The sequence below is a fragment of the Typha latifolia genome, chromosome 4, assembly GCF_019914945.1.
Source record: "Typha latifolia isolate L0001 chromosome 4, TyphaL0001v2, whole genome shotgun sequence".
NCBI classification, from domain to species: Eukaryota; Viridiplantae; Streptophyta; class Magnoliopsida; order Poales; family Typhaceae; genus Typha; species Typha latifolia.
Genome location: NC_133089.1, coordinates 17,251,813 through 17,271,293, shown reverse-complemented (window position 1 = coordinate 17,271,293; position 19,481 = coordinate 17,251,813). Strand labels below are relative to the sequence as shown.

Below are 19,481 nucleotides of genomic sequence, written 5' to 3'. Positions count from 1 at the left end.
TGCTTGATTAATCATCAGCTGAGAGTGAAGCTGAATCAATTGAATGCCACTGTACAAAACTACACCATAAAAGTTCATATTTTATTGATTTCCTATAGTACATGACATTCACATTTTGCTGGTTCTTGATAGGTCAAACTTGCCACCATTGTCAAACTTATCAGATGGTGAATGCTCAACAGAATCTTGGTGATGGAAATAGCGTATACTATCATCAAGTTGTACTATTTTTTGTCTGTCTTTACTGGGAAAGAATCAATGCTGCTGCTTCTAAGCTAGAGGAATATTGTAGATGTTTTTGAGTCTCCTCTTAACTCAGGAAATGGTGTTGGGATCTCTGCTAGGATGCCCATTCTTCGTCAGCTTCTCTCTTCGGAATTTCCTGAAGTCTGTAAGCAAGCCTTTGTCAGCGTCCTTCATCTTCTCTGTCAACCTCCCCAGAACCTGCATTCCAGATGTGAAGCACAAGGCTTATTGACAGGTAATTAAGAGCCAAAGGAGCTCCCATGGATGATGGTGTAATAATTAATTGGTAGCACTCACCGACTCAGCAACGCCTCTCAGGATTTCTTCTGGGAGCAGAGCAAGCACCGGCGGGAGGCTGCAGCCGACGCTCATCTCCAGGTGGCCCTTGAGACGGCTGCGACCGCCTCTTCTTTCTGGGTACAGTGTCCCTTCCACGGTGAGAGCAAAATGGGATGGCATATTGGTTCTCTCCAAGCCTTGGAGCTCCCATTTGGTCTGCAACCAAATCCTAGCTTAATTTTGAGACATGATACAACAGGAGCAGTATAAATCTAATGCCTGTAAAGAATGCCAAATTACAGCTTGAAGCTCGAGGACGGTGGTTATGTGACGAGGGACGGCAGGCGGGTATTCCTTCCCCTGTGATTTACATCGCAGACGCATGACGACCACTGGATGTGCCGTGAGGAGAAGGAATTGGATTGGTAGCATCTGAATTCTCCACTCTTCCTATAATCAGGTATTACAATTTTCACATTATTAAATTTATTGAACTCAAACACGAGCTAAACTGAAAAAGTCAGCAGAAATCCTAGCTTAAACTAATAAACTTATAGAATTAAAGATCTAAACAATTGAATCTCAATCTAATAGCTTGAATTAATATCTATTAGGTAGTAATTAATTTTCAATGCTGAGTTAGATTGACAGCCCTAATTAATTACTCGATCAGTATTGAAGAAAAGGACAACGGAAGCTAGTCTCTCACATCATTTAATCTCTTGCTTTTGCCTTGGTCTGGAAACATTGCTCGAAATACCCTGGGCCGATCATGGAGGTATTCATCAAATGAGACCTGCATTTACGTGTGTTCATAATTAGGAGGAGAAGAGAAGGATGGATATGAACAAGTTAGAGGAATGGAGTATAATTAAAGACAGCTTGCCCCGGGTGATTCGTAGAGCGGAAGATCGGTGGAGATGTTCGACGAGAAGGTGACTATGTCCGTCGGAGCTTGTCTACCGTGAATATACGTGTTCCCTTTCCACGCAATCCCGGTATTCTCCTTCCTCCTCCTCCATCTCATGGTTGTCATCTTCAAATGTTGCAGGCTCCTATCTGCACTAGTTCATGGGTGTTAATGGAATACCGTGCCAGTTGGAAACTGGGACTTCGTTTCCATCTTCGCTTACCTCCTCCAAGAACGAGAGGCAATCGATGTTGATATCCTGGTCTGTAAGCTGCTGCAATCTCCGCCATCTCTCTTTCTTCTCAGCTCTGGAGATGACTTCGGCTTCATCTTTCCACAGGTACGGACAACTATATAATAGTTGAGTCCCAAACTCAATCAATCAATCAATCTACCACTTGAATGTTTTAAATTTTTTTCCTAAAACAGTACCTGAATTGTTAGCTTAGCTTAGATGAGGAAGCAAAACCACGTGTTGTTGGTCCTACTGTAACTTTGTTTCAACGTTAAGTGGCCTGAGTTTTTCCTACTGGCTGTAGAATTCTTAGCATGCGACTGCTTTGATATACCGCTGCGTGCACGAAATCTCTATACAAACTTGAGACGTTACTGAGCGTATTGGAATAATCCAAGGTGGCCACGTATATTCCCGTCATCAAAAAAGAAAAGAAAAGGTAAAAACAAAAATCTCTTCTTTCTGCACTGTGACTCATCTGGCCATAAACTCTCACTTTCGTTTGCTTGATTAAAGTTAATGGTCTCCATTTTTTATATTTGCAATAATGAGCTAGTGAGTTAGCCACCTGGTACTTTTAACCGATTCCACGTGTAAGATAATATTTTTAATTTGCTAATGTTAAACACATGATGAAGCATAATATTGGTGCAACGCACATAAGAAACGAGAGTTTTTGTGAAAGAGTTAGAAATGTTTGAATATTTTAATCGTCTACACCAAAGTGGCTGACTTGGCTAATATTATGCAAATACTTTGAATCATGTACCATTTGCACTCGCAGCCATTTAAGGACATAATAAGAAATATAAATAGAATCCACAGTGCGTTTTTGTTCTTACGGAAGAGGTTCATATTGGAGTGTGTGTATTTTTTCTTCACTTTTTCTTCTGGAATTATTCTCAGTTTATGTGAAAGAGAAATTTTTTATAATATAACCGATTGGTTATATAATATTTTATTTGTTTCTTAATAAAACTAAATGAGAGAAATTACGGGAAAGAATTAAAGAGATAAACTACGTAGAAATAATAATACGTAAATACTGCGGATGAGAGAAGAGAGAGAGAGAGAGAGAAAGGGATTTAGATCGTAGAATCTGTCCCTTTCCTAAAGAAGAGCCGACACAAAGGAGTCTGTCTCTCACCTTCCCCAATTCATTCAGGTCCTCTCGATACGCAAGTCTCCAATTAGATCCGATCAAATCAAGAAATCAAACGAGGAGACGATGACTGGAGGGGGCGGAGATTCGTCGGAGTCGTCCGGAGGAGGCTCGTTGGGGTCGTCGTGGTCGTCGGCCTCGTCGGAGAAGGAGAGGAAGAAGGAGAAGGCTAGCGTTAGCCGCACGTCGCTAATTCTCTGGCACGCACACCAGAACGATGTCGCCGCCGTCCGGAAGCTACTGGAAGAGGACGCCGACCTCGTCATGGCGTACGACTACGACAGCCGGACGCCGCTCCACGTGGCGGCCCTCCACGGCTGGGTCGACGTGGCTAGGTGCCTCCTTGAGTACGGCGCCGACGTCAACGCGCAGGACCGGTGGAAGAACACGGTGTGTTTGTTGTCTTCTCACCTCGAACCCCTTGGATTTCCTTGACTGTGTTAATTTTGTTCGATTTTGTTGTTATTGATAGCCGCTTGCGGATGCAGAGGGAGCGAAGAAGTTTACGATGGTCGAGCTGCTGAAATCATGCGGTGGTTTGTCATTTGTATGAATCCTAACGTTGTTTGTCCTCTTCTTTTTTTGAATCCATATTCCAGTGGACATTCTTGTTTCTCAGTATTAGATTGTAATTTTAGTTTTGATATCGTGAAATTAACAAGTCAGATTTCAACAATTTTTTAATAAATTCGACAGTCAAATTTATGCAGTTCAATTGCCTTCATTTACTCAAGTTGTGATAGAAATGTTAGGATAAAAAGTTTTTTATTAATTGTTTGATTGTTTGGTTTGGTAATACTTGTTAGATAAGTAGTTATCCCACAATTAGATAGTAGAAAATACGGAATAAATAGTGCTTGATGAGCTTCAATTGACGACTCTAAAAAACTAGCTCTGGTACCATATTAGGTGGCCAGTTGCCCAGAAACATAGACTATATAACAGGCTAACAATGTATATGATATACTATGTTAAGTTCGTTTATTCGATTGAAATATATAATTTAGTGTGTAATATAGAATTTATAATTCCTATTATTTTCTGAATCTTAAGCTTATGGAAGGATCATGACTTCGTATTTATTGCAGGGGCAAAATGGCAGTCATTTTGAGCCAAAGCCAATTCCACCTCCACTTCCTAACAAGTGTGACTGGGAAATTGACCCTTCTGAGTTGGATTTCTCCAACTCATCAATAATTGGAAAGGTTCCACACTTTCATCCTCTCATTATGTTTGTATCTGGTTAATGATTTGGAATTCATTACCTTTGGGAATCCATAAATCTTTTCCTGTCAGAATGTTTATAGACTAAGTGGATAAAGTGAGAACAAATAGTTTTTGAAGTAATTGAAGGCTCCAAATTCATGCATTCCAGATATACTGTTGTGAACTTGTGATAACATCCTTTTTTTTCTTTAAGGACGGGGCAGGTAATTAATTAGAATGTTTCAAACAAAAAATGGCTTGCGATAAGAAGTTTGCAATGTTTTAGCTGTCATGTGCTTGCCTTTCGTTGATCCTTATTCATTTGTTGATGTTAGCTTATTATTGTAGGGTTCCTTTGGTGAAATTTTGAAAGCTTATTGGCGTGGAACACCTGTGGCAGTGAAACGCATTCTTCAATCTCTTTCTAATGATAGACTGGTGACGTAAGTTACTTATATATCAGTTATACTTAAGTGCATTCTTTTGAAAAAAATTCTTTTTGGCCTGCTATTTAACATAAAATGGAGAGTTATTCTTTTTCAGTTTAAGATTTTTATATTCTGAACCATACATTATGTTACTCTCAATCAGGCATCAGTTATTTCTTAACCTTTGGTAGCTTTTTAATTATCTATTTTGTTATAAGTGCATATGAAAGAATATTCATGTAAATGTTCAGTACTCCTAATAAAACAGAACATCTCATTGGGTCCTTGTTATCATGTTACAGCCAAGATTTTAGGCATGAAGTCAATTTGCTAGTGAAGCTGCGCCATCCTAATATTGTCCAGTTCCTGGGAGCAGTCACAGAAAGGAAGCCTCTGATGCTAATCACAGAGTATCTGCGAGGGGTACGGATTTTCTGTCCAAACCAACTGTGCTGTGAAATAAGAGCATCCTTGTAGTTCAGAAATGATGATTTGCATGTGATATTTCAGGGTGATCTTCACCAATATTTGAAGGAAAAGGGCTCCCTCAGCCCATCAATAGCTATTAATTTTGCACTAGACATTGCAAGGTAATCAGGATGAGGAGGTCCTTTTAGGTCAGATCTATGTGCTACTACATGCTCGTAGTTGTACTTTGGTTGGAAGCATTAATTTTGAAATTTGGATCTCTTTTTACAAGGGTATAGCTATCTTTTGTTCTGTGATAGATCATTTTATTTACAAAAATTCAAGATTTGACTTTACCTCGATTCTCAGCAACTACTCTTCCTGAATGTCAGTCTTTGATCACCATTTGAGTTCAATAGTTTGAAAAATCGTTTCATCACGGCAAGTTGTGAACTATGAATTATGAAAGAGCGTAAGGGATCTTTCTCGGTAACTTTATTTATGTGTTAGTTTGGTTTGCACTGAAGTCTGTAATTAGTATGAAATGCATTTGTGATGTTTAGGTCTGTTTTGTCCAGAACAGTTGATAAAAGAAAGTGGACTTACATGCTAAAGTACACCAAAAGGAATGTCCAAAAACAGTCTTTAATTTATTTATCCTTTCCACTCCTTATGGAGTGGAAACAAAACCATCTATTCAGAGTAGACCAAATTGAACTTTGAAACTCTTCTAACCCATGCTTAGGGATTAAGCTCTCATTTTGTAATAAACTGGAGTACCATTTGAAATTATGATTCCTTAAGTGATTTTTTTTTTTCTTTTCTGAAACTTGAGTTTACAGGGGAATGGCCTATCTTCATAATGAACCGAATGTTATAGTCCACCGAGACTTAAAGCCGAGGTAATTTAAATTGCTGTCTTTTGCCTGCTGCTGACTTGAGTAGTTTCAATGTTAGTTAAGTTAAGTTAACTTTCAGAAATGTCCTCCTGGTGAACTCCAATGCGGACCACTTAAAGGTTGGAGACTTTGGACTAAGTAAGCTCATAAGAGTACAGAATTCTACTGATGTCTATAAACTGACTGGAGAAACTGGAAGTTGTAAGTGTAAATTTATTCTATTTGAAAATGCTATGATCTATCAAGTTGGTTTCACTAATCACCATGGTTCTTTTGAAAATTGAAGACCGGTACATGGCTCCAGAAGTGTTCAAGCACAGGAAGTATGACAAGAAAGTTGATGTTTTCTCTTTTGCTATGATATTGTATGAGGTAGTATGATTGGCAACAGAAGTTTGATTAGATAGTAACAGTTCAAATCTGCTTTCTAACTATCTATATTCCTTTGCTGTAGATGATTGAAGGAGACCCACCATTTTCAAACCATGAACCCTATGATGCTGCTAAATATGTAGCAGAAGGACGTCGCCCAACATTTCGTGCGAAAGGGCATATACTGGAATTGAAGGAGTAAGTAGAAGTTTATCTATCACATCTTTATAATATCTGTTCATTTCACATTTCTAGCAACCAAAGAGATTTTTCCTTTTTATTTTTCTTTATCTTTTGGTGGACTGTGATTTTACATAGTCTGTGTTCTAGAATAGCCTTTATGTCTAAAGTTTTAGTTAGCCTTACTATGATCCCTTTGAACATGTTCCTCTGTTAGTATTGTAGTATGCCAATGGATTTGTAGTGCAACATATAAATTCTAAAGATGGTCTACTGACTTGCAGGCTGACAGAGAAATGTTGGGCTGCTGATATGAATGAGAGGCCTTCTTTCCTAGAGATTCTGAAGAAGCTTGAAAAGATCAAGGAAAACCTATCACCAGATCATCACTGGCACATTTTTTCCTCGTAGCACTGAAGCTTCTCATCTTGCAGATTTGTTGTTGTGTTGATCAAATGTGCCTTTTAATTGGTTGGGGTTCACAATAAAATTATTGAAAAGCTCATAAAGGCGTCATGTACAAAAGTTGATTTTCCTTTAAGAAGTGGATTTCTTTCATTTTTCTTCCTTTTCTTGTTTTATTTTCCTCCTTTTTTGGAAGCCAAAGGCTTATTTGTAGATCAGAGCATATATGAAGCCCCAACAGACCTCTTCAACTCATTAGGTCTCAATTAGAACACTCCACTCGACTGTTTGTTTCCTAGCTGTATAAATACTAGTTTCATTAGTGCATCATTAACTGAAAAGGCATGAAAACTGATATAGAACATACTACAACTGTGCCAAAGTTACAACATGTTCTTTTCTTTTTCTTTTTCATATAATAAAGTTTTAGACCTGCAATTGTCTTGACATATTTGACAAGACTATATGATCTATCATTTTGACCTGTTATACGTTTGAGAATGTAGTCTCCTTGTGCTAATTTAAGTAATGTTAAAGGACTGTTCTGGCCTATACCTATAATCTCTTATGTTGTTTTTCTGGTCTAGATGTATTATTAATATCAGGTGGTTCTTGCTGTATGTATGTAGAGGGGTCGTAATGCTGTATTGTTGATATCACATGGTTCTAGCTATGTTGCTAATACCTATCTGGAGGTCAACAACTCGGTTTGTTTTTAAGTTTCAATGATACAGGGATACGCCATTTTATCAAAAAAAGAAATCTATGTTATGTTCTTTCATATTGTCTCAGTCTCCAGTTCCTCCATCAGCCAACACAAAATCTACAGGAGGCTTTGGTTCATCTAGGCTCTCTTAAGTACCATAATATATAATGCACAAGGGAGATCTCATAAACCACTTCCCAATTTTCAGAGGACTTCTGCAAGTTAGATCCTTTTTCACTGAACTATGTAACTACATGGCAGTATGCCTGTAATAATGCATATACTGAGGAGTTGATTTAAATCAACTCTTATTCTGGAGTTGCTGAGCCAATAGATAGTTTTGCAGCAAAGTAGATGCCAAAGGACCAGACATTGTCATAGATGGCCGTTAATGCTTCTAACTTATTGTAAGGATTCCAATCTTGTGAACAAAACCTGGTACAGTAATAGAATGACTGTTGAGAACTACCAGAATATATAATATGTTCATATACAACGAATGACACACCAGTATAACAATAATAGAAGCATACGAAGAAGGGGTTGAATTGAATCCAAACTTACTCTGGAGCTACTATTTTTCTCTAACTTGCATGAAACCAATTGAAACAATTCCCTATGTTCCCGAGTTTCAGCTGGGAGAGCTGCTGTTATAGTATACTAGTTGTGGGCTGGAGTGATTCCAACATTGATGGATCGACGCAAGCCTTACTATTCCTTCTCCCTTGGGAAAGAAGCCAATAGATGATTGATGCAGAAAAGATGCCAAAAAACCAGGCATTGTCATAGATGGCCAAGAATGCCTCAGAAGTTGATGCAATGATTCCAGTCTTATGAAGCAAACCCGGTACAGTGGGCGCCACACAGATGATCAACGTCGAAAATGCAGCAATATTGTATCCTCCCACATAATAGTATGGCCCCTGAGTACTATCAGAGTAGAGAGCATTCACATCGAGCACCATTCGACGAATGATGTAATAGTCGGTCAGCATTATCCCCATGATTGGGCTTAAGATTATCGAAGACCCAACTAGCCAAGTGTAGATGAAGTTCTCACTGGACTGGATGATCTTCCAAGGCTGGAAAGCCATGCTGAAAAGCCCTGTTAAAGCTGCTGCTCCTAAGAAGCTGAATGTGGAGGGACTGAAGCTGACTAGAGCATTAGCCGGGGCAACAAAATTGGCAGGAATATTGGTAGTGATGGTGGCAAGACTAATCCCCAGGATGGCAATCACAACAGTTAAGGTGGAGCCACCAATCTCACCAAAAAGCTCAACTGGATTGGATATCACTCGACCATAAATCACAGCAGTGGAGGAGGTGATCGCCAATCCAGAAAATGTGAAGAGACCCATGAAAATAGGCATACCAAGCTGACCGACAATCTGATCAAACTGGCTATTGGCGAATCTTGTGAAATCAGATATGTTTAAACCGAGACCAGACCAGGTAGTTATGCTGGCGGTTAAGGAAGACAGGAAGACAGGCCAGAATTGGTTTGGATTTAGACGCGAGGGAGTGGACAACATCTCTCCAAAGCCACCAGCCTTACAGTAAGCCCAGAAGAAAAGGCATGCGACCATGAGAATGAGAACTGGCGCAGAGTACTTCTCAAGACTCTTTATCCTGTCCATGCCTTTCCAGAGTATACCCAATTGCACAAGCAAGAAGAGCAAGAAGCAGCAGAATTCAAGAACTGAGATTCCAAGCCATGACAGGGGCTGTGCGTACCAGCTCAGCTTGAGGGAGGAGGGGAGGAGGAGGAGGAAGATAGCCTGGCCGCCGATCCAAGTCTCAATGCCGCACCAGCCACAGGCGACTAAGGCACGGAAAAGAGCAGGAACATATGCTCCTTGGATCCCAAACGCTGAACGTAAGAGGATAGGAAAGGAAATGCCATAGCGAGCGCCAGGATGGCCATTGAGTATCAGGGGAATCAGAATTATGGTGTTGCCGCAGACGATGGTGGCAATGCCTTGCCACCAAGACATACCAAGGTCTATCAGACTACCAGCCATGTAGTAGGATGGCACACACACCACCATTCCAACCCAGAGGCCTGCGATGTCGTACCAAAATAACGTGCGAAAGGCTGCAGGGACCGACCTGAGATCATTGCCGATGAGCCTGGAATCTGTTTTAAGAGAGAATCCATTTTCCTCTCTTCTGTTTGAATCTGCCATGGCAAAATATAAGGAGGGAGGAATGTATTGCACTGACTTCTGAAAGAATTCAGACTTCAGCACATTGCTCTGTTCTTCTGCAGGTCATCTTCTGGCTCTGTTGAGACAAAAGAAAGAGAGATGAATGATAAAAAAGACACAAAACATCAACTAGACAAACTAATCAGAGGTAAGCCATTGCTTCTACAAACATAGAAGCCCCCAAAAGGGCTTCATTACTACTCTACTAGTTCTTGTAGTCTTATTTTACCAGGCTATGATAAATAATCAGAAAGTCCATCAGGTCTGGTTTGATTCACATCAAAAACATATCTTCTCTCCCAGGAAGACAGACAAATAGAATGAGAAAAAGGTTGTATGTGTGAATCATATACACAATTTAGCTGTTACAAAGAAGTCATCTCCTTGGATCTCTGAGTACAAATACATGGCAAAGATTGTAATGAATCCAACAAAGCAAGCATTCACCATGTATCTTATAACAGAGTGTACTTTTAGGATCATCTGACAAGGTTCTCCTCCACAAAAGGAAAGATATACGTGACTACATCTTTTCATTTGAGCTAACATATGTTTGACAGTTCAAATTCATATAATAAAGTCTCAGGTTCTAAAGTTGCCAGTTTGACAGATGTTGGTGATAATAGGAACAATGGAAATAATCTATTCAGCTTTCAGCTTTTCTATTGACAGGTTATCAAAGAAGAGGCTAAAACAATCAGTAGAGAAAGAGGGAGAGCTATCTGATCTATTTTGAAAGTTAAAATACAACAGCAATTATGTAAAAAAATTCTAAATTAAAGAGGCACAAACTTTAAAAAATAAATAGGAAGAAAGTAACTGTACACTAGCTTATTGCATCAGATAAGACATGGATAGAAGTATCCATACAATTCCTTTGCTCAAAGAGCTGCTTTAATATCTAGATTCAGTTATTTGCTGCAAAGAGATTGGTACTCCGTTCTAAACAATCAACAAAAGGCAATCTTGAGAAAGAAGAAGAAGAAGAAGCATCTCAAATCTTTGACCAGAGTAGAGAATGATGGTGGTCTTACCAGAGTAGAGGATTGATCTCGACGGCTCAAGCGGAGGAAATAGTCAACCCTCTTCTCCCACTTCACAGCAAAATTGTTGGGTTTTAAAGAGCAGCCTTGTCTTGGCTATGAATCATAATATGATATTTTCTCGAGCTAGTTTTAAAAAGTAAGCTTTTCTATGCAATATGACAAGGTGTTCTCAAAAATCTTTTGCAGGATGGATCAAAACCATCACAACCACGAACACTATATAGAATCAATTCGAATTTTCCCATTTCCAAGTTAGATTAAAAGCAATCTCCAGTCTCCATCAACCCTAACGAGAGGTCGGCAAATTTTGTCGCAATTCCAAAAGGCAAATAATTAGCAGAGGAGTCCATCACGCAATAGGCGTCTCAATCAGCATCTATTACATTGGAGACGATCTTTTCGCCATAAGATCAAAATATAGTTTGTTTTAAGCAATAGGATCGAACGGACGGTATCAAAAGCTTTGAATAAAAACAAATCACCAGAGCTCATGCAAGAAGAAGAAGAAGAAGAAGAAGAAGAAGAAGAAGAAGAAGAAGATTTGAGGATTGGGGAAGGGATCAAAGATTTGGAGGAGTCCCCAATAATTGGGTTATGCAATAAATTTCCCAATAAAAAAATGTATAGATATTATTTAAAATGGAGGCAGATTTTATTTATTTATTTAATTTATTGTGAGTAGATAGAACCAATGCTCATGTCGGTTGCTTTCCATGTACAAGTCTCCATGCTTAAGTCTGTTCATTGAAATGGAATAGAACAATTTGATATCAAGCATCTGTTTGCATGCATACATTTCAAGGTTAAACTACAGTATCTGCACCCAAAAAAAAAAGAGACAATAACAACGAATATATATATTTATTTTTCCTCCATTTTGTAAGAATCTGAAGAACACCAACGACATTGACAGTGAAAGAAGCAGCAGCATTGATCTGCTCAAGTGAAGTGAAAATTTTTATTTGTACTGGTCTGGGTTTCCTCCTATAAATAACATTTCTTTGACAACAGAATTTAGACATCAGGGAACACTCGAAACATTTTGCAAGATTCGTCAGATGTGGCTCTTTCCTAACTCTTCGTATTTGCTCTTATCTGCAACCAAGATCATGGAATTAGTAAATTAAAAAATCGAGAAAGAAATAAGCATTTGAAACTTCTAACAGAAGAGGTCATTCAAAGTTTGGCCTGGCTTTCCACAGATCATATGACATGCTAATTAAAGGTGAAGTCATTTACATGTAATTAGGTGTGTGGGACCTAAGGCAGTTATAGAAAAAGATAGAAAAATAATTTTGCAGGCAGCAAAACTAGGATATCATATCTCCAAAAAAATGTGTGCTTTACTAAGATGAATTAATTGGCGCATGACTTTAAACCTAATAAAATATCTCTAAGATCTCAAATTATGTCTCCTTTATGTAAAAGATAGATTCCTTCAATGTACTCCAAGATAATATCATTATAACCAATCAAGCAAAACATCCGCTACTGCTGCCTTTTCACAGAAAGTCAGAAATACATATATGCTGTAGGAACACTGTCAAACCTTACACTGAGCAGGTGATGCTGCAATAATAGTGTCTTCCCACAAATTTATTGGAGCAACTTCGGCTCATGCTGGTACTGCCACAGGTCTCTTGCTAGTTTTTATTCCTCTTATAGCTGCAAGATGGAAGGATCAAAGAACAGAAAGAAACTAATATACTCGGTATGGAGCACCTTAAGTTCAACAACAGTCCAACTTTGGATGTTGAAAATAAATGGCATAGAATTTCATACCTTCTGCATAATCTTTAGCTCCAAAGACTGCAGAACCAGCAACTAGAGCATTTGCTCCAGCTTCGATAACCTGCCAAGCATAAAAGACCAAACAATAAATCTAAGTAGAAGCCAAACTTGGAGTGACATGGAGACATGTAAAAACTTGGAGGAGGACCATTCTGTTGGCATTCAAACAGTAAGACACTTCAAGAAGCATTGTTATGACTGTCACGATACAATGGCTTTCCCATTTTTCTTATTGATTTCTTATATGTCCTCTCTCATGTCCTTTGTTTAATCATGGTTCAATTTTCACATTAATTCCATAGGCACAGTAGTGTAAAGCTAAAACAGATAGAAAACATATATAGTTATTCTACATAAAAAAATCACTGGTATTTATAGCATTCACCAATGAATATGTCAACAGTATTCACACAAAAAAAGTTGAAAAGAAAGGTACCTTATATGCATTTGAAGGACCAACTCCACCATCCACCTCGATCCATGGATTTACGCCCTGTACACCAAAAGAAAAACTATGATTACACAACTATTTATAGTTAAAAGAGACAAGTTTTGAAGGACCGCAATACCTTCTCAGCACATAATCTTCTCAACTCTGAAATTTTCTTCACTTGACTCTCTATAAAGCTTTGCCCACCAAAACCAGGATTTACTGACATAATCAAGACCAAATCCACCACTGCCCATGAAAAAATTAGAATATTTGCTTAGACTTACTGACTTGCCTGAACATTTGGCCAAAAATGAGGCCATAAATAATTTGTAACAAGAGATGCAGAATAAAGTTTCAAAATAAAAAGGTAAAGTAGTACACATTCAGAATTAGTATAACAGGAGCCTATGCAGGTATGCAAAAAGAGTCATTCTAACTTGCTGCAACCCTTGTTATTTTTTAGTTTCTAAATGGTCCAGCATTGAGTGTAAGGAGAGAAGAGCCAGTCAGATGATTGTGATCCTGTACATGAACTGGTTCAAATAAGAAACACATGATTTTCTTCACACTCAAGATAAAACTGATTAAGTCTATCTTGATCCTTTTATGCCAAATTAAATACTAACCAACATTTGCTAAAAATTTTAAAAAAAAATTCTTGCTATGAAAATTAGCAATTAAATCAAGTTGAGCACCACAAATGAAAGAAGTATGAAGTAAGTCTTAAATGATACACTTATGTATTCTTACCATCAAGCACATATTCTATGGCACTTAGTGGGGTTGCAGGATTTAAAACAACTCCAGCCTTTGCTCCAAGACTTTTAACCTAAAATAAGCAGGAAGACCACATAAATGACTCTTGAAAACAGTAAAAATACTTCTTTACGCTTATTAATGGGCATTTCTAATTAAATCCTTGTCTAGATAGAATAAAAGGACCAATTGAGGGCTATACAACAACAAACTGAGGAAAAACATAGCAAAATGATCAATAACATGGTAAGAGAAGATCCGAACTAACCTCATAAATATTAACTTGAAGAAAAAAAAAAACTGTATCTTAGGGATCTAATGATTCCATGCATATGTATATCATGTAACTAGAACTTCAACAAGTCATGTGAATGAAAAAGGAAAAAAAATAAAATATTTCGCACCAATGGTTTAGCCATATGTCAGCTTCAAGAGCTATAAAGCATAGAAGTCCATCCATGACTTTTCCATCTTAATAAGATCGATACATAGATATTCCATTCAAAGCTTTTCAAAATTCAAACATGACTATGCTTCTTAAAGTTACCTGGTTGACTGTCCGATGTAGGTGAATAGTGGAAGATTGCTCACAATGAACACTAACAATGTCTGCACCTGCCTTGATAAAATCAGGAACTCGCTGCTCCGGTTCCACAATCATCTAAAACATATTTACAAGCTATAATGATGTGCCCAATTCATAAAGACGGAAATACCACAGCCTAAACAGGTATGTAGATCAGATAATCAAGAAAAGATCCGTAAGTCAGCATTTTGGATGAAAAGAAGCTTAAAAAGTTAAAAGATTTACCAAATGGACATCCAATGGTAGATCAGTTACTGGACGCAAGGCATCAACTATAAGAGGACCAATTGTAATGTTTGGCACAAAACGCCCATCCATGACATCAACATGAATCCAGTCGCAACCAGCTACCTCAACTGCTTTTACCTAAATAGGTGAAAGTATGACAAAGTTAATTCTCCTTACCGGAACATGAATTTATGCCATACTTTCATACTTCATCAGAGCAGGTTATAAGTGAAACTGCACGGGCTAGTAAGAAAATGCAAAAGAACAAAGTAGTAACAAAGCGGGCACTGAGTAGATCTTAGATAGATGGAACGACATGATCATCTTTTCTTCCTAAAGAAAGAGTTAGAATTTAAATACCTTTTAATATGTCATCACAATAAAAGTACTAAAAACAAGATGTAAGATAACTTGAAAATTAAGTCTCCATAAGTTATTCTCTTATTTCACTTAAAACAAGATAGGTGTCTCTCATAAAAATGGTGGTGTGAAATGGTAAAACAACTCAAAAGAACACAAAACATATATGTTATAGAATTGAAGCAATTTCACTAACTATATCAAAGGCTCAAACCAGACCTGCTCGCCAAGCTTAGCGAAGTTTGCAGAAAGAATAGAAGGAGACACTATGATGTCACTCTTCGAGAACTTATCAACACGTGCCGATGCCTTCACAGTAGTTTGGAACTTCCTCCTGAGAATCCAACAAGAATCTATAATCATGATAACATACTACTTTTGTCGAATTATTCCAAGGAAGTTCCTTTTTCGTCTAGCTTAAGCCTCAACTACCCAATAAGATCAAACAACCGGGCCAAGGTAAACAAAAAAACAATTTTCCCCTTCTTATTTATCCAAAGTGAGCAATTGGGTATCTTCAGATCATGTAAACAGCAACAAATTCAAGAGAAGCCCATAACTAATCTCATCCAAACGGCAATTCCCTCTATATGTTCGACGAAATTACCAACAGAGGAGAAGCGAGACCTGGAAAGCGTGGGTGCGACGAGCGAGAGCTTGCGGAGACCGCTGCCGCCGCGAGGAACGGCGATCGCGGTTGAGCAGAGGGAGGACGAGGCGGAAGCGCTCGAAGCAGACATCATCTCGATTTCTAATTCTCGCGTTGCGTCTATGGATGCGGGGAGTTGAAGGAAGCGGTCTTAGTTTCTGGGGACGGGAATTGGGCGTGGGTGACGCACACTTTGCGGATGAGACAAGTCACTCCTAGCCGCAATCCCCAACTGCTTATCTGTTATCCAATTCGTTTGGTGGAGAAATCTCAGGCGAAGACTACTACGTCCCGGTAAAGATTTCAAAACATAAATTACACTTTCATCCTCATCTATGGAAACTATTGTCTGAAACTAACCAATAAACCCAGTTGTTAGTTTTACTTATAGTTTAAGAGCACTTCTTTCTTTCTCACCGTATAGGTAAATAAATTTGGCGAAGAACTAACGATTTAGATTCTTAAGAATATAATAAAAATTTTAAAAATTTAAAAGATATTAGTGATTCAATAGATCATTATTATTTTTAAATATATTATTTTGCACATTATTTTTTGATTATATTATCTTAATAATTTATTAAGTAAAAAGACATATATATCTTCAACTGAGATATATATATATATATATATATATATCATAATAGAGGTATTGATGATTTTTTATAATTAACTTGATAAAAGTTTAATTAAATTTTATCTATTTGATTATTTTTTTATTATTTATATATATCTCTCATTAGTTTAAGATTAATTTAAATTAAATTTAATAACAGATAGAGATAAAAAATTATATTTAAATTAAAGTCTATCTCAAAGAATCAAGTTTAAATAGTTTAATATTAAATAATATATCATATAATAAAGTATATTTATATCTATCACAATTAGAAAAATTTTAACAGAAAAAAAAAACGTGTAATTCAAAAGTTAAATACACGTAATCAAATCTTCTCAACTAATTTTTTTTTTACATAATGTGATTTTAAAATCAGTACAGTTAGACTAAAATTATAAATTTTAAAACTGTATTGAAGTATTTGCCATAGTTTAAAGGGTAGATTTTACTCCTTTTACCCTTCAAAGATTGATGCACGGCATAGATTGGGTGATAAAAGTGTAAATTAATCTTTTCCAAAATCTTTCTTCCAAAGTAATATACATACATATATATATATATATATATATATACCAAATTGCAAAATATTTAAAGCCCACTATATTTTTGTAGTCATTGCATTCGAAGGGATTCCGAAAAGTGAGAACTGGCGACTGTCTGCTTCCTATCGCTTTCATATTAGTAAAGCACGATATCAAATATATAGGGATTTAAAAATAATAAAAAAATGAAAAACATAGAGAGATTTGTTCTGATTTTCATCAAAAATCAAGAAAAACTATAAGTTTACATAATCAGGAGGGAAAAAAAAATATTTTACCTTTTTGTGATCATAATTGTTGAGAGCTGGTGGGTAAGAAAATTTCAGTAATTCAACTAGTAATTCAACTATAAAACGCATGGGATAATATTTCATCCTTAGAAGATATGTCCAAATAAAATTCACTCAACCGTGCCAATAAGTGCCACAAAAATAGGGCACTTCATCACAGTCCGAAGCAGCAAGTGAGGAAACTAGAATTTTATGAGGAAAAGATAAGGAACATCAGAGATCTTTTCATCACAAATATATATCAGAAACCTTGTGCAGGGAAATTGCCAACTTGAAAATAGTCTATATGAGTAATTTTCAACCAACAGTACCATGGACATAGATGCATAGTTGACTTCGACTTTTCAGGTTTCATCAAAACCAATCTGCAATGGTGAAGCTAACTACTTATTAGTTTGCAAATTAAACGACAATCTCGGATTTCATCAGCCGTTTGCACTATCTCATACCAAACTGTAATCTGCCGCATCAGCTCGAACTGCTGCTTCCTCTATCCCCACTGCAACAGTAAAAGTGTGGCAGCTTAACTCGACCACAACTCCTGCAAGGCAATTAAACAAGCCATTGGATCCAACATCAGAGCAAGAAAATCAACAGGGAAACTTATTTTTTCAAATTTAGAGACACCAACATGAAGAGTTAGATATACTACATCAAGGAGCTTATTAGGAATTATACTTGCTAATGATCTACAAGAGGCAAGACCTACATAGCACTTCCAGCCTGTTGTGAAGATAGTAGATACATGACTTGATTATTTCAAGTTTTAGACATAAACTGCTCATTCATACTAATAGTAATTGTTGTTGCAGAACGTAACCACCATCGCAAAGTTAAATCTTTACCAAAAAAAAAAAAACTCTTTCAAAGACACCTGGCTCTCTTAAAAGCACGCTGGGCGCTGTGCCATGGGTCAGCTTCGGAGCGGCAAAGACATGAAGTTTGTAGGGAAAAGAATCCAAAATCTCTGACAAATTATAAGTAGATATAGAGAGGAGATAAAGGGAGATGATATTTATATTAGGGATATGCCTGGGATGGGAACATCATTAGTTAGAAGGAAACAGACTGCCTTAATTGGGAAGCAGATACATGAAATCCAAAGACAGATAACCATCCTGATACATGAGCATCGAGACTACTTAAAAGCAATGGAGGATCCAACTATATTGCTTTGTGGACTATTATGTATTTTATCACTTCTGGCCTTCTTTCATCATAACTTTTCAGTGTTCATTTCAGCCATTGACACTTCCCAGTTGGCCACTACTCCTAGGAGGTCAATCAACACTAAAATGATTATAACATGAGTTTGAGTTTTTCTTTTTTTGTTAACTGCAGGTTTTTCAGATTCGTTCTATGGTACTGCCGAAAGATCTATGTATTATTCAGCTGACGATGAAACTGGAAAAAAGTTTTCCAAAATATTGATACAAATCCCACTTATGTTGGGATAAAAATCCCTTCCACCTGAAGAGTGATGACAAATTGAAACTTCAATGATCATCCGAAGACTATAGCAGCTCTCAAATCTGTAGACAACTTAAGAGCACCCTAAGCTGAATCCCGTAACTTTCAACAATAACCAACTAGAATTCACCACATACTATAAGATGCAAATTTTATGTGTTCCCCCCCCCCTCGAGTAGGCTCTTTATTAAACAAAAGACTTAAACATGACAATGAGAAGATCGAGCTATAAACTCTTACCTGCAGCGGACAATCACTGGGACTGGTTTCAAAGCTTTCGGTCCATTTCTTAACCCTCTCTTGTGGCGAGAGACCTGTGAGTTAACAACTCTTAACAGTTCAGTAAACATTCTAGAATCTCCACTGGAGGTGACTGTGAGAGATAAATAAATGCAGAAATAAGATTTCGTTTATAATGAATTAGCAACAGATTGCATAAAACATATGGAGATGAATCTAAATAATGTCAAAGAAGGTAAACCACAAACAATTTAATCAGGAGACAAATTATTTACCATTTGGTTAGATTACTCGACGAGGCCAAACACTACAAGTAAACAAACAAACAAACACCTGGAGTCCATAAACTGTCGCTACTAAGCAAAACCCTAATACACAAAAAGATTTGCAATAACCAAGAGCTGTAAGAGATTTAGAACTCCCAATGGGCGAGGGTTTGGGATTTGACCTTCTTCTTGGGAACGGCCATGAGCTCCATGGAGGCGCCGAACGCGAAGCGCGGAAGGGATGGGACCTCCATGGGGGGAAGCGAGGAGGGAGTCTCGAGAGAAGAGGAGAAAGGGAGAAGAGCTCGTGGGAGACAAGCGAGCTGAGAGGGAACTCGCCGGAACAAAGACGCGGCCGCCGCCATCTCTTGCTTTGCACCGTTCTCTCTCTCTCTCTCTCGGTCGCAACCAGGTTCGCAATGTTAAAAGGCCCTGAACTCGCTTTATCTAGTAGGCGTCCTCGCGGTTTAAATTTATTATATTTGATTTTAAAAATTATTTTGGATCACACATTTCACTCTTTTTCTCTAAATTAATTCCTATAATTTCGAAGCGAATAAAA

General features: G+C 37.5%; 5 protein-coding genes across 9 annotated transcripts; 1 reads left to right on the top strand and 4 right to left on the bottom strand.

Annotated features, from left to right (window-relative positions):
- Positions 1 to 60: 60 nt before the first annotated feature.
- On the bottom strand, positions 61 to 1,801 carry LOC140786713 (uncharacterized). Its single transcript, XM_073135334.1, has 6 exons — positions 1,659 to 1,801; positions 1,412 to 1,584; positions 1,235 to 1,321; positions 826 to 975; positions 544 to 741; positions 61 to 444 (listed from the first exon to the last, which is right to left on the bottom strand). The coding sequence occupies exons 1-6, from the start codon at positions 1,723 to 1,725 to the stop codon at positions 316 to 318; spliced, it is 804 nt and encodes a 267-aa protein (XP_072991435.1). The 5' UTR covers positions 1,726 to 1,801; the 3' UTR covers positions 61 to 315.
- Positions 1,635 to 6,985, top strand: LOC140786710 (serine/threonine-protein kinase VIK-like). Of its 2 annotated transcripts, XM_073135330.1 has the most exons (13): positions 1,635 to 1,775; positions 1,975 to 2,109; positions 2,836 to 3,222; positions 3,305 to 3,379; positions 3,921 to 4,037; positions 4,387 to 4,481; positions 4,769 to 4,889; positions 4,977 to 5,056; positions 5,717 to 5,776; positions 5,853 to 5,974; positions 6,060 to 6,145; positions 6,228 to 6,343; positions 6,610 to 6,985. In XM_073135330.1, the coding sequence occupies exons 3-13, from the start codon at positions 2,899 to 2,901 to the stop codon at positions 6,734 to 6,736; spliced, it is 1,323 nt and encodes a 440-aa protein (XP_072991431.1). In that variant the 5' UTR covers positions 1,635 to 1,775; positions 1,975 to 2,109; positions 2,836 to 2,898; the 3' UTR covers positions 6,737 to 6,985. The 2 variants fall into 2 exon arrangements, with proteins under 2 accessions (XP_072991431.1, XP_072991432.1); XM_073135331.1 differs by lacking the exon at positions 1,975 to 2,109 and having other exon boundaries at positions 1,647 to 1,775.
- Positions 6,986 to 7,728: 743 nt separating this feature from the next.
- LOC140786709 (purine-uracil permease NCS1-like) lies at positions 7,729 to 10,917 on the bottom strand. 2 transcript variants are annotated; one of them, XR_012108689.1, is made up of 3 exons: positions 10,678 to 10,819; positions 8,001 to 9,719; positions 7,729 to 7,871 (listed from the first exon to the last, which is right to left on the bottom strand). XR_012108689.1 is itself a non-coding variant. In XM_073135329.1 (2 exons), the coding sequence occupies exon 2, from the start codon at positions 9,620 to 9,622 to the stop codon at positions 8,087 to 8,089; it is 1,536 nt and encodes a 511-aa protein (XP_072991430.1). In that variant the 5' UTR covers positions 9,623 to 9,719; positions 10,678 to 10,917; the 3' UTR covers positions 7,876 to 8,086. The 2 variants fall into 2 exon arrangements, 1 of the variants encoding a protein (XP_072991430.1); XM_073135329.1 differs by lacking the exon at positions 7,729 to 7,871 and having other exon boundaries at positions 7,876 to 9,719; positions 10,678 to 10,917.
- A 614-nt stretch (positions 10,918 to 11,531) lies between these two features.
- LOC140786712 (ribulose-phosphate 3-epimerase, chloroplastic) lies at positions 11,532 to 15,849 on the bottom strand. 2 transcript variants are annotated; one of them, XM_073135332.1, is made up of 10 exons: positions 15,471 to 15,849; positions 15,063 to 15,177; positions 14,481 to 14,621; positions 14,217 to 14,330; positions 13,664 to 13,742; positions 13,050 to 13,159; positions 12,917 to 12,973; positions 12,472 to 12,541; positions 12,239 to 12,354; positions 11,532 to 11,784 (listed from the first exon to the last, which is right to left on the bottom strand). In XM_073135332.1, exons 1-9 carry the CDS (start codon positions 15,584 to 15,586, stop codon positions 12,305 to 12,307), a joined length of 852 nt encoding a protein of 283 aa, XP_072991433.1. In that variant the 5' UTR covers positions 15,587 to 15,849; the 3' UTR covers positions 11,532 to 11,784; positions 12,239 to 12,304. The 2 variants fall into 2 exon arrangements, with proteins under 2 accessions (XP_072991433.1, XP_072991434.1); XM_073135333.1 differs by having other exon boundaries at positions 12,244 to 12,354; positions 15,471 to 15,811.
- Positions 15,850 to 17,117: 1,268 nt separating this feature from the next.
- Positions 17,118 to 19,371, bottom strand: LOC140785626 (uncharacterized). Of its 2 annotated transcripts, XM_073133564.1 has the most exons (4): positions 19,102 to 19,364; positions 18,654 to 18,727; positions 17,393 to 17,484; positions 17,118 to 17,308 (listed from the first exon to the last, which is right to left on the bottom strand). In XM_073133564.1, exons 1-3 carry the CDS (start codon positions 19,282 to 19,284, stop codon positions 17,412 to 17,414), a joined length of 330 nt encoding a protein of 109 aa, XP_072989665.1. In that variant the 5' UTR covers positions 19,285 to 19,364; the 3' UTR covers positions 17,118 to 17,308; positions 17,393 to 17,411. The 2 variants fall into 2 exon arrangements, with proteins under 2 accessions (XP_072989665.1, XP_072989664.1); XM_073133563.1 differs by having other exon boundaries at positions 17,118 to 17,484; positions 19,102 to 19,371.
- Positions 19,372 to 19,481: the final 110 nt, after the last annotated feature.

Excerpts from the sequence above, each read along its gene's own strand:
- LOC140786713 (XM_073135334.1), bottom strand. The coding sequence starts at position 1,725 with ATGGCGGAGATTGCAGCAGCTTACAGACCAGGATATCAACATCGATTG. Across the intron at positions 1,585-1,658 it reads GCCTCTCGTTCTTGGAGGAG|ATAGGAGCCTGCAACATTTG; the intron begins GTAAGCGAAGAT and ends GAACTAGTGCAG. Across the intron at positions 742-825 it reads CCGTCCTCGAGCTTCAAGCT|ACCAAATGGGAGCTCCAAGG; the intron begins GTAATTTGGCAT and ends ATTTGGTTGCAG.
- LOC140786710 (XM_073135330.1), top strand. The coding sequence starts at position 2,899 with ATGACTGGAGGGGGCGGAGATTCGTCGGAGTCGTCCGGAGGAGGCTCG. Across the intron at positions 5,057-5,716 it reads TTTGCACTAGACATTGCAAG|GGGAATGGCCTATCTTCATA; the intron begins GTAATCAGGATG and ends TTGAGTTTACAG. Across the intron at positions 6,146-6,227 it reads TTGCTATGATATTGTATGAG|ATGATTGAAGGAGACCCACC; the intron begins GTAGTATGATTG and ends CCTTTGCTGTAG.
- LOC140786709 (XM_073135329.1), bottom strand. The coding sequence starts at position 9,622 with ATGGCAGATTCAAACAGAAGAGAGGAAAATGGATTCTCTCTTAAAACA.
- LOC140786712 (XM_073135332.1), bottom strand. The coding sequence starts at position 15,586 with ATGATGTCTGCTTCGAGCGCTTCCGCCTCGTCCTCCCTCTGCTCAACC. Across the intron at positions 14,331-14,480 it reads TACCATTGGATGTCCATTTG|ATGATTGTGGAACCGGAGCA; the intron begins GTAAATCTTTTA and ends AATATGTTTTAG. Across the intron at positions 13,160-13,663 it reads CATAGAATATGTGCTTGATG|TGGTGGATTTGGTCTTGATT; the intron begins GTAAGAATACAT and ends TTTCATGGGCAG.
- LOC140785626 (XM_073133563.1), bottom strand. The coding sequence starts at position 19,284 with ATGGCGGCGGCCGCGTCTTTGTTCCGGCGAGTTCCCTCTCAGCTCGCT. Across the intron at positions 18,728-19,101 it reads TGGCCGTTCCCAAGAAGAAG|GTCTCTCGCCACAAGAGAGG; the intron begins GTCAAATCCCAA and ends GTTAACTCACAG. Across the intron at positions 17,485-18,653 it reads CCAGTGATTGTCCGCTGCAG|GAGTTGTGGTCGAGTTAAGC; the intron begins GTAAGAGTTTAT and ends ATTGCCTTGCAG.